Below are 12,826 nucleotides of genomic sequence, written 5' to 3'. Positions count from 1 at the left end.
GCCCGCACCCCTGAGCCAGCAGCGGTCGCGCCTCCCCGCTGGGCCCGGCGCGGAGCGCGGGGTGGCGCCGTGCGAGGCGGTGCGGGGGCGGCGGCGGCTTCAGCTCCCGGCACCAACCGGAAGCGCGGGGGACGGAGCGGGAGACGCGGTCGCGCCGGTTGTAGCCTACCTCGCCGGCTCCGGGATCGGCACCGCTCGGGTCCCGCCAGCCCGGAGCCCCTCGGGAAAGGTGAGGACGGCGAAGCGCCCCCCGCCGAGGCCGCGCTTGGGGTGGCGACGCGGTGGGTGCGCATTCGGCTGGGCGGAGGGAGGCGGCGGGCAGCGAGCCGAGCCGGGCCGGGCCGTGGGTGTCCCCTCCGGGTTTGATGTTCCCCGTGCTGAAGCAACTTCAGAAGCCCTGTGAAGGGAGGCGGCCGGCCGGGCACACGGCCTGACCTTGCGTCGCCTTGGTCCCGCCGCGCCGGCCAAACGCCCCCGTGGTCAGCGGCGCTCACGCTTGGCCGCGCAGTGGGACGGGGGTCGGTAGAGGAGCCGTGCCCCGCCGGGAGAGCAGGACAGGACAGGACAGGGCAGAGCGGCGTCCGCCGAGCGACACCCGGGCAGGACGGCCCGGCGCGCCAAAGGTGCTGCCGGCGGCTGCCGTCCGTGGGCGCGGGCAGCGGGACATGGGCAGCCGGCGTGCGGCCGGGGGCTGCTGCGCTTAGCCACCCCTGCGCTCCTTAGAACGTCTTTCAAATACAGCGTACCTGCTGCATTTTGCTGTTGTTTTGGGCATAAAATCCGTCGGGTTGAGATGTGACTTTTATTCCCTCTGGTTTTTGTTTTTTTTTTTTCCTTTTTTTTAAGTAAGCTGTAGTTCTTTGGTTTTGCTGTGTTTGCTTAAGTTAGCTCGTTTCCAGCAGTATGGTCTTTTATTAAGCGCGTGTGTGTGAGCTATCTATTGCCCTGTATCCAGCATGCTCTGATGGGAGTTTTAGCGACAGAGCCTTCGGGAAAGCCATGGATCATTACTTTTTCTAAGTTCCAGAAGCAGAAATAATTTGAAAGCAGTGGATTAACTGGGTCGCTGCCTGAAAACATCATAACTTTCTGCAGGAGACATGTGGTTAGATGTTTTCAGGACTTTGTCCTGGAATTTTAAGTCCCGTGAAACCTACTTATTTTATCTATCCGTAATGTGCTTTGCATTCCGGTGGCATTGTGTTAATAATGGTAACCCTGGAGAACCTGGCTCACTGTGAGGGGAAGATAGAAATATGGACAAAACTGAGGCCCAGGTCCTGCAGTCTGGCCTGTGCCAGGCCCAAGCTGCACTATGGGCCTGGATGCAGGCTTAGCTGCCTTGTCTTTCTTGCGAGCTGTTGTGTGTGTACTACTGGCAGGCATCGCTTACAAGGTATAATGTAAGTGAAGTGACCAGTTTTAGGGGTTTTCTGAGATAAAATGTTTTTTATTTAATGGGAAGTCTTTAAAGCCTTCAGTCTCTGCTACTGACACAATTTGGCTTAAAAATTATTCTTTTCCTCAGTACTCAAACTGTTTAGGTGGAGTTGAGCCCTTTTTCTGTAGCAATGGTTATATAAATTAAAGTAAAATTAGAAATGTTATTAATGGAAGTTATGCAGAATTCTTAGGTTCTGACAAAGGACAGGCTCAAATGTTGTTGAGCCTTGTAACTAAGGTAGGCAGAGCCATGCCTCCAGTCTCACCATCTGCAGGACTGCTACTCAGTCTGATTAAGAAAGTTTAGGAGGTGTAGGGGTTGTTGGCTTTATTTTAAGTCATTGGGAGATTAGAGGATTAGGATATATTTAATTTGGATTTGTGCTTGGAGTTTGTTTGCATCTTATCGATCAACAGTTCATGATATGATTAAGGGACTTTTTTTATTTATAATTTTTTTTTCTGCAGTATCTTTTGCAGCTCTATGTCACTAACTCCTTTTCTGTTTTCTGTTTGGACAAAACAATGGTTAACCATGTTTTTGTGTTTGAGGGTGGGTTTTTTATTGGACTTTTTTTTTTTTTTTAATATATGTTTTTTTAAACTCTGTATAAATATACTGCTGAAAAAATCCAGGTTGGTATGCTCAAGCACTGCAGGCCTTGTTGGATACAAAGGATGATTTGGGACTAAAAATGGATGGTCAAAGATCCTGAAAGCAAATGGGCTGTTTTGCCAAATAAGGAAACTTGGCACATTCAGCTGTGTATTTTAAGATAGCACAAGTGTGGTGTGCTACTACTTTATTGGCAATATGTTGGCAGTGTGCCTTCCTGCAAGAAGCACTGAATCCTACTTTATGGAACCACACAGTAAAGTGAGGGGCAGGGAGTTGCATGTTTGTTTCCCGTAATAAATTACAAAGGCTGTTCCTGCAGTAATTGAATACTTGAGTAGCGTCAGGTGCACGTGCAAGATGAGAGATGCAATTTTCGGTTTCGCAGCCACGTACTAAACAAAATATGAGTTGCAGTTATTGTGCAATTTGTAAATTATTTCCTCCCTTCTGTCTCTAAGTCCCTGAAGTGGAAGCTCTCTGTACTCTGGGAGCAGTAGCTGAATGACAAACAGAAGGGTCTTCTGTTTTCTGTGTGGAATAAAGCAGAGTGTTGTGCAAGGCACTACTTCCCCTACATTGCAGTTTGTAGGGAGCTGGAAGGTAGAAGTGAATGTGTTGAGTTCTTCCAGTGTTGTTGTGCTAAGATGCAGGGCAGCGTGCAGCAGGGTCCTGCGTGCCTGGGGGGGTTCCCTCACCTTGGGGGGGTCTAGAGGAAACAGCAAATGTGGGACCTTTGTAAGGCCAGGACCCTCACATGGGTTAATCCCCCTAAGTGCTGTATTCACAAGAATCCAGTGATGGTGGATGATTTCCTACACCTGCATCACTGATGTACTGAACTGAGCTTGTGGTGACATAATATGGTGACTTTGCTTGCTGCAGAGTGACTCTGTGTAATAGTCCTGACATGTTGCATACTATTGTTAAATTATAATTTCAAATGTTAAACACTGTCAAATGCAACTCAGATCTCTTATTTTTGGGTATGAAATGAACAGCTTCCAACAGCATACTAAAATATAAATTACTATGTGGAAAACAAAGAGCCAGGAGAAGATGTAGATATTGCTGCAAGATTACAAGCTCATGCTAACTATTAGAAATAAAACAGAAAAAGGAGAAAATTCTTTTACCACCAGGAAGATCCCACAGAAATAATTGAAATAACCAGCAGTTTAATTATTTCCTGAAATACCTGTCATTCACTGTTTCTGAATTGTCATGTTTTCATTTAATTGAGAGCAAGCAACAGTCAGTCAATGCACAGTTTCCCTGCCACACAGTGATGGTTCTTCAACACCCGAAACTGTGAGTGGGGAAGGAGGGTGCGGGTGCCAAACCCTCCTGAGCTGTGTGCAGGGCAGTTGCTGTAAGGCCCAGGCCTGGAGGTCATGTTGCAGCGGGCTGCTCTCCTGTCTGCAGAAGTGTAAGATGCAGAAAAGTGCCACACATTGTCGGCATGCTGTGCTTGTTTCAGATGCAAATGGAAGACTATAGAGTTTAATGAAATACCTGATGTATTTTTTTTCTCTTAACCAGTGTTATAAACTCAGATTGTTAAATATCTTTAAAACAGGATGACAAGTTAATAACTGTGTGTGGATTTGTCACTTGCAATTTTTAATCTAAACAGTTGTTTTCTCAAACATAACACAGAGATTGATCTTTCTAATTGAGGATTACCTACCTTGAATCCAAAAACATGGAGTAATGTTTAAACAGGTCTGTTGTTTCATCTAGAAAAAGAAAACTAATGCAGGCTGGTTTTAATTACAGATCTCTAAATAAATCTCCTCTACTTTCTCTGGAAAAAAAGCATCTGGAACAACCTGATGCCAACCAATGAATCATCCTTTAAATAACATTAACTTATTGCATGCTGGTGCCCTATAGTGTCTCTACAACTACCTAAAAAGAGGTTGTGGTCAGGCAGGGGTGAACCTCTTCTCCCTGACAACCAGTGACAGGACAAGAAAACATGGTCTTAAGATGTATCAGGGGATGTTTAGGCTGGACATGAGGAGAAATTTCTTCACAGAAAGGGTGATTAAACTTTGGAATGGACTGCCCAGGGAGGTGGTGGAGTCACTGTCCCTGGAGGTGTTTAAGGAAAGATTGGATGTGGCACTCAGTGCCATGGTCTAGTTGACATGGTAGTATTGGGTTATAGATTGGACTCGGTATCTCAGAGGTCTTACCACCTTGGTAAGACAGGATCCTTGTGTGATCCTGTGATCTGCAGCTGGTTGCCTGCTGTAGGTAAATTTGAAACTGAGGTGTTTAAAGAATGAATGGTAGCTCCTGCAAGTGCTTGTGGGCCAGGCACTGCATTGTGAGTGCGTGAAAATTGAGATAAAGTTTGAAGCAGTAAGGAGGACCTATCAGAAAAGTACTCATTTGTATTTGTCAAGTGTCTGGTGTGCATGTTATTCTCTGCTAGTGTAATTTTCAGAAATCAAATAATTTACTAGTTTGTATGGTTGATTTGGTGGTTCTGGGTGAACAATAATGTTAAATAATTTGACAGCTCTTCAAAGCTATTGAATTCAGATAGTGAAGGCCAGAAATTTCTTTCCTGGGATGTGTTTTTCTTTTCACTTGGTTTCCTTTTCCTTCTGCTATCCCAAATGCAATGATCTGTTTTCAGCTATTCCTGCCTTCCTGTTAAATTTATGATCTAGTTGGTGCATATGCTTTTGCCTGTGAGTAACATCACTCTTCTAGCCAATTCTGTTGTCAGTAAGGAAATTGTTCACTCGAGTGTGATTACCTGTGTGCATAAATATGTGCAGGGCTGCGGCCTTGTGAGGTTTTTGAGTTGGGAAGTTAGTCTGTTTATTATCTATTTATATTTATATCTGTAAAGTGTCCCATATGCTTAGGACACCATGTACAGAGCATGAATTTGGAGTAACTGCTGGAATAAACAATGCAAATGAACTTTTGTTTCTGAAGATCTGCTAATTAAGCAGCAATGGCAAGGAGCAAAACATTAAAACATTTCTTGGTTTGTAGGATTGACCAATTTCCTTTGAGCTTTCTCTAAAGAAAATGTGTGCAGGCTGTGCAAAAGGTGACTATGGGATGGCAGGAAATTACAACAGCAACAAGGTTAAAACAAGAACAGAAGGTCAGCTGGACAGTTCAGGCACTTGTATTAGGGAAGAGGCTGCAGAGCATTGGAAGAATGGACTTTATTTCATATCCTATGGTAACCCCTGCTCTTACTTGCAGCTCTGGGGAGAGAGCATTCATGTTCCCTCTTCGGGAGCTCTGCAGGCTGGCTGTCAGTGAAAGGCTTGAAGTCTGCTCCTTGCTAAAAAGCCTTCAGTACACATAGTAAAGTTGTCATCGTCTGGTCAGCATTTCTCTTTATCTTTATGGGTGGTCAAGAGGTATAAAATGAAGCAGGCAGTTTCAGAGAAGGCTCTGTTACGTTGTATGTAGAAAAGTGTTGATATTATAATCTCTCATTTGGAGAATAGCTGCAATCAAATAGTGCTAGAAATTCCTGATCAAATGATATGTCAAAATTTTATCTGAGTAGCTACACAATCAGGAGAGACAGGGGGCAAATAATGCCTTTGTGTTTGTTACAGAAGGGACTGGCATAAAGAGATTCTGGCACTACAAGGAGTTAACACAGGTGTGTTTCGCAGCTCTGGACAACACATAACATGTGTTTTATCTCAAAAAGCCCTATAGAATGGAAGTTCCCAGAAGACTTAGTATATTTTGGTACAGTAATTTACCAGTGAAATTGGATGTGTAGTTTTCACCATCAACCCAAAATCTCCGGCTCTTTTTTTGCTTGTTTTATTAAAACTAATCTCTCATTTTCTGCTGATAGATTTGCTGTCATTAATTGCAAGTATAGTAACTTTTGTTAGTAATTAAAACTACTTTGTCTAGGCTGGTGCATCTGAACTGAACCTGCAGCAGACTTGCAGATGGTTCTGGAGTATGCTGTGTCCTGCAGTCCCACTGAAGACCTGAGCTTTCTGATCTTATATCATTAAAAAAAGAAACCTAAAATTAGTCATTGTTCATGCATTTAGGTGATAATGTTTCTAGAAATTCGCTACAGCCATAAGCTTTATCACCGTGAAATCTCGGGGAAGGACGTTCTGTTCCCCTGTCAGCAGATTTGGGATCATCTCTTGAAACTGCCGACACCAGTCTTGGCACAGGGTGCAGAATTTCACATATTGTAACCCAGATGAATTACCCTGTACTTGCGCTTTGTTACAACGTGCAAACAGAACTGAGTCACTCAGGAAGACAGATTTACCATGGCCAGGTTTTTCCACATCCTTGCCTGAAGTGCTCCGACCTTGCCCGGAGCGCTGTTCGGGCGCGCAGTGTGTGCCAAAGTGCCACTGCTCACTGGCCACCGCTGCTGGCCGGCCGAAGGCGGCCTGCCCGGCCAGGGTGGCGTGTGCCTCGTGCGTGGCCATCGCGGCCGAGAGGGCGGCATGCCCGGCGTGCCTGAGCGGGCCGGCAACCCGGAGCCGAGAGCACGCTTCCTGTCTGTCCACGAAGAAGGCAGCCACGTGCCTGCCTTTTGCAGAGCTGCTTCCAAGGCGTTCGGGAAACGTCAGGGCTGTTCTGAGGAATACTGTTAGTTATTTCTGTCTCCCAGCTCCTCCTAATAGATTATACAAATTATGCAAACTGTAGCACACCCTGTTGAATGCACGTTCTCAGGCTCTTTTCCTCCTGTGGCCTGTGGATTTTACTGTAGTGTGCTTGTGATTCTGATTTTTGGTGACTGAGCATGGGTAAGAAAGTCCATAAATCTTTGGAGCATGTGCATTAATAAAAACTTTTCTCTTCACAGGTTTTGCTGTGGTATATTTTGTCATTATGAGATGTCGTCTACCAGTGCTTCATTTGTGCAAATTAAATTTGATGACTTGCAGTTTTTTGAGAACTGCGGTGGAGGGAGTTTTGGGAGTGTCTACCGAGCCCGATGGATTTCTCAGGACAAGGAGGTGGCAGTAAAGAAGCTGCTCAAAATAGAAAAAGAGGTAAAAGTTTACTTTTCATTCACTTTGTCTGCTGTGGTAACCACAGAAATTATTTTCTATTGTTTTCTAGGTAATGCAGGCAAACTGCCTTAGGATTTTTGTTTGTTTAATTACAAAACTCCGTAAGTGATGATGTTACAATAAAGACACAAAGAGCAGTCCAAGCCAAGGGGTCTGATTCAAAGCACTGTTGTTTAACCCTTTGCTGTTGTTGACCACTTTTCTTGTTTTGCAATTCTCCTCTACCTGAGGAGAGCTTGCTGCACCTGTGGAGCTACTAATTTCCCCTTGATACCACCAGCATGTTACTGATAGGAAGAGGTAGTGTCCCTGTCATTACCTGATTCCATTTTGTCCTCTTGATGTCTGCTCTGTGGTTCACATCTCTATGTTCACTGCAGGCTTAGAGTTGTCTCTTCCCTGCCTGATGAAGATTTTGATCTAGGGCTCCACTAGCTCCTAGTTAGTCATAGCCACATAGTCATAGCTTGGTTTTGCAATGAGGTAGTTTTAACCCTAACTGTTCTGCCAGTCACCTTCCCTTGGGGTGTCTTGTGACCTGGAAAGGTGGATGGGTCCTTGGCAATCCTGGGGGAAAAGGCAGAATTAGCTAAGTGCACTTTTACCAGCTAAGGTTGGTTTGTTGTTTGTTTTTTTTTTTTTCAAAGCTTTTTAAATTTGCCTAAAAGTCCTTTTGACCCCTCAGCATTGTACAGTTTCAGCAGAGATGTGGTGTATGTGGTCCTCACAGTGCTCCAGTCTGCCTGCTGGTCAGCACCACTGATGGAGCAGTGAGCACAGCCCAGTGTAGTGATGGACAGCAGAGTTAGTGGACTGTTGTTCCATCATGACTATAGGTAACTTGTATACAATCTCTTCAGACTATTGTAGAAAGACAGTTACAAGCTGGAGGACAGCAGAGCAGTGCTAGGCGTAATAGACTTAGTAAATAATCAGACACCAAAGTTCATCCACTGCGGCAGCAGCCGAGCTGCCATGATTGTGTCATGCTTAGTGATGTAATAGACATGTTTGATCATGATTAAGCATGTTGCTGGTTAAAATAATGTAAAAGGATCTCAAGATTTTTCTAAGACAATGTAAGATTTATACATTCTGTCCAATGTCAGTTTGTGCTGTTCTCTTTTATTTCTACTATTTGTTAATATCAAAAGATACATGAAAAGTAAAATTTGTGCTATGCAGTATCAGTAATGTGCTCCTTAAAAATAACCTGGCTGGCAGATCTCATTCAGGGTCAGTGAAATACTTTTATTGAACATGTGTGTTTCTGAAGGAGTTACACCTGTATGTGGGCTAGACCTGTTGTTATGTACTTAAAGCGTTTTTTGAAAGTAAATTTAAAAACAATATTACTATGTCTTGTGATGGCATAAAACTTAATGGAACGGGAAAGGATGGAAGAAGGAAAATCCTGTGTATTACTTGACACAGTTGGGCCATTCAACAAAAATATATTTTTTAAAGACAGTGCAACACAAAGTTAAGCTTGGAGTAGCAAGGAACACAGACTGTACAGTAGGAAAAGGAAACCATATGCCAGAAAGAGCTTATAATAATGTAAGGGTTTATTTAGGGATTAATGAAGACTTGCTACTCAGTAAGAGTCCCTATCATGGTGCAGTTAGGCAAATTAGGTTAATTGTTTGGCATATGCAAATCAGGATCAAGTAATTTGTAACAACCAGGTGTGCTTTATCTTGATATGTAGCACTGGGAAAATTGTTGTTAGGCATATGTGGTTCTGTTCTGTTTAAAAGAGTGTCAATTAATTGTAAGAGCAGCCCAAGGGAATCTGCAAAACACAGAGTGGAAAGTTAGTGAGAATGGGGGCGTCAAGAGAGGATGATGAATGTCATCCATCAGGATGAGTTGACAGAAGGGGAGCAAGTGCCTTCCATCATGAATTTGTTTATTTTTCTTCAGACTGGTTATAATTTGCAACTTAAACTAGACATGACAGGTTATGGGAACAGCTTGGTATGGGCGCTTCCTCTTGAAAGTTTTCTGGAAAGGTAGCGGAGAGGCAAGTGGTGATGCCTTAAATAAGTCTGACAAGCTTCGGCAAACAGCCTTAGAGAATTTAAAAGTAAGAGCCTATATACAAAAATTGCATTTTCATATGGAGAAAGCGATGGGGTAGTTTCATCTAGTGCAAAAAGTTATTGCAAGAGCTAGTGCTTGGAATCTGTAGCCAGAAAAATTAGAATGGAAAGAAAAGCACAAATTATCAGGAGTGAAGATGAGTAACACTTGGCACAGACTACAAATGAAAGGAGTGAAGATGGAGGATCCTTTTCATCTGTCTTCTCATTGAGATGTCTTTTTAGGCAATTGTTTTTGTCAAATTGTTGAGCTCAACACAGGAGCATTTTGCTGAAGTATAGTGGCCTGTGCTGCACCAGAGGCCAACTTGGTGGCCAAAAGGTCTTCTGACCCTAATGGCTCTCACATGTATACATATGTAGCATCTTCATCTGAAGTGATGACAATAATGAATGTCTGTGACTGAACTGCACTGAAGTCATGGTGAATTAATGACTCTTCTGATATCAATACAAAAACAACTTGCTGTAGCTCTTGTGTATGTGTTTAGTAGGTACTTGGATGCATTTAGTCCAGAAAACTAATTATTCTGTGCATTTGGACAGTGCTCTCAGGCACTCTTGGGGATGGTCCTGTGTGGGGCTGAGAGATGGATTTGATGATCTTTGTGGGTCCCTTCCAGCTTGGGATAATCTGAGATTCTACTCTTTCTAGTTTATTTGGAAGGAAGTGTCCTTTTATCTCCATGACTGCATGTCTTGTATTTCTGTTAACTGCTGCCAATAATCCATAACAACTGATTAGAGGGAAAACATAGGAGGGTTGTGAAAAGCTTGCTCAGAGGCATTTCATGCTAGCCAAGTCCAAGGGAGCAAGCCAAGTCAATAGAGCTATGGTATCATTCTGCAAATATGTTGTATCTCTGTGTCATTTTATTAAACAAGCCAATCACAACCAGCAAAGATTGTGAAGGTTTTATATTAGCCAAGGGGCTAACAAGTTCTAACATGTGAAACAAAGCAATTTGTGTTCCAGCAGAGCATACTAGAATATGTGCTTAGAAAAACTTACAAATACTTGGAAGAGTGTTGCTTAGACAGATTGCTTTGAAACTCTTTGAAATCTGAGAAATACCTCTGCAAGGCATTAACTTTTTTTAGACAGGCAATAAAATGCAACTTTATGGGAAGAGATTGTGTGTATATGTGAAAAGATACACCTAAACAGGTCTGCTAGGAAAAATATATATATGCTACAAGGTCTTGGTTAGAATATCAGATGTGAAACTGGACAGGAATTGTGCTGATTAAGTAAAAAATAGGAATGTGGCCTGAGTGATTAAATAGCAGTAAAACAAAAATTAAGTTGCCATTTTACTATCTAGTACAACCACTATAGTGGTTTTAGGTTTAAAGTAGGAAACACAAGTTCCTAGTGAATTGTTTTATAGAAAATTAAGTTGTCAGCATGATGTTTACGATGCATGTGGCAGAGTAGAAATGGCTTCTGTAGCAGGATCAGTCCTTTTATCCTGAGTGATAATTGTGTCCACTCAGTGAAGAAAATTGCACATCTACTAATCCAGAAGTTATTTGGTATTTTTGTGAGGGATTTATATGAATTATTAGATAAACTTGTAATTTGGCTCCCACTGAAATGAATGGGAGAGACTGGGACCAGGGGCCTTATTCTGCAAATTGCTAGCAGTTCTTTTGACTCCATTATCCTGAGCAGATAACTGCTGGAGTGAAGTGTTACAGATGTTGTTTTATGCCTTGCCACGATTGCTTTTCACTTAAGAACACTCACCTCCTTTGATTGCCCATCTCTGAAGTTTACCTGTTATTTGTCATTGCTTTTGAGGGCTGTGCTGTTGGTAGCAGTTTGTTGGCAGCTGGTGTGTGGAATGCGGTTCTTCACCAGGTGGTTTATTACTGCTGGAATTTCACCTGAAATTTGAATTCAGTTTTAATACCACAGGTCTTTGAAAGTACTCCATGGTCCATGCTATTGGTGGGCAGCAGTATTGCTTCAGTCACTGCAACCAGGGTACTTGGGGACAAGATTACTTGATTTCATGCAGTACATATGTTACTGGACTCCTTCAAAATGCTGGCAGTGGTCTGTGCAAACTGCAGGAGAGTGGTGGGGAAAAAATCCAGTAAAATGTAATCTTACTGGGAAATACTTAAATATTTCTGGTGATCTAACAGAACTAACTTGTGGATAGAAGTTAAATTGAGCAGCATTAAGTATGCATGCTTTGTTCAGTCGTGTTTGTAGTGCACTTGAGTTTTATGAGACTCAAAAATAAAGACATGCTATCTCTGGTTTTGATGCTGTACTGCCTGGAGTCTGACTACCATGGAGTTAATTTTATATTGTCAGGGTTTCTTGTATGTAATACATGTGTTGTAAGCTTTAGGGGATATTATAATGCTTCATAAAAATTTTCATATGGCATGTAATGCAGCTTGTTCACTTTTTTGATTTTTATGATTCACTTCTGGAAAGGACTGTCCAGAAGGCATAGATTGGGCTTGTACCTTCTGAAGGGGATGAGTTAATTATAATCACATGCATGTCATTGGACTTACCTCATTCACGTTTGTAGTGCTAAAAGGGAGCATGTGATAATTTTTATGTAGGTCATGAGAATAAGGACTGGCAATGATTTGCAACAGTAACAAGAGAAAAACAACAGAGTAAAAGCAAAACAAAACAAACTGAAATTGATACTTAAGCCCTGACAGGACTAAAAATAGTAGATTTTTTTTTTCTTTGTAGTTTGTAGCTGGTATGGGTGCTCTGGTGCCAGCCTAGAATGACTCTCCACACTGGGTCCTGGCTGTAATGAAGGCCAATTTCGATGCTCTATTAATATTTTATTAGCTCTTTCTAGGAGCTTCTACTCCCTTACCTTTCTCAGGTCTGAGTCAGCAAGTATTGAGAGTGATGAACACTGAGAGAGGACTTAGAGTGTGTGCTGTATGAAGTTATGCAGGGTGCAGGAATCAAATATATGAACTTTCCAGGGATATCTGCACCTATACTGAAAAATTACAAAGTTCACAGTAAGTGACCTCGTGGGAACCCATCCAGCCCCATATTCATTTAAAGAACAGAATCACAGAATCAACTAGATTGGATGAGACCTTTTAAATCATCAAGTCCAAGCTGTGACCTAACACCACTTTGTTAACTATACCGTGGCATTGAGTGCCACATCTGATGTTTCCTGAAATATCTCCAAGGGTGGTGACTCCACCACTTCCATGGGCAGTCCATGACAATGCTCAGTCACCCTTTCTGTGAAAAACTTCTTCCTGGTGTCCACCTTAAACCTTCCCTGGTGCAGTTTAAGTCTCTCTCCTGTTGCTAACTGCTGGGAGAACAGACTGACCCTCACCTGACTACAACCTCCTTTCAGGTTTACTACTATGTGGTGTAAGTTGCTAAAAGGAGATAAAACTGTATTTATTATACCAGAGGAAATGTCTTAAAATTTCTTAGTTTCTGTTTTACAGAGTGGTTATTTTGCAAGGTTTTCTGTTTGGGGTTTTTTATATATTTTGGTAAAGGAATTGGCTTAGAGCACACTTCTTGGTGCTGACTAGGGTATTCTCAAAAGGTATCAAGAGGATACTTAGAACCCTTTATAGACTGG

At 42.6% G+C, this 12,826-nt stretch overlaps 1 protein-coding gene across 3 annotated transcripts in view; it reads left to right on the top strand.

Moving 5' to 3' along the window:
- MAP3K20 (mitogen-activated protein kinase kinase kinase 20) overlaps window positions 1-12,826 on the top strand; it is an 88,722-nt gene continuing 75,896 nt past the window's right edge. For 2 of the 3 annotated variants that reach the window (XM_053947082.1, XM_053947081.1), the window contains exons 1-2: window positions 1-229; window positions 6,903-7,092. In XM_053947082.1, coding sequence (XP_053803057.1) covers window positions 6,934-7,092 — 159 coding nt within the window. In that variant the 5' untranslated portion in view covers window positions 1-229; window positions 6,903-6,933. The remainder of the gene's footprint in view (window positions 230-6,902; window positions 7,093-12,826) is intronic. The other variant, XM_053947083.1, reaches the window with a different exon arrangement.

This window comes from Vidua chalybeata, chromosome 7 (genome assembly GCF_026979565.1).
Source record: "Vidua chalybeata isolate OUT-0048 chromosome 7, bVidCha1 merged haplotype, whole genome shotgun sequence".
NCBI classification, from domain to species: Eukaryota; Metazoa; Chordata; class Aves; order Passeriformes; family Viduidae; genus Vidua; species Vidua chalybeata.
This window is presented reverse-complemented; position numbering and strand designations above follow the sequence as displayed.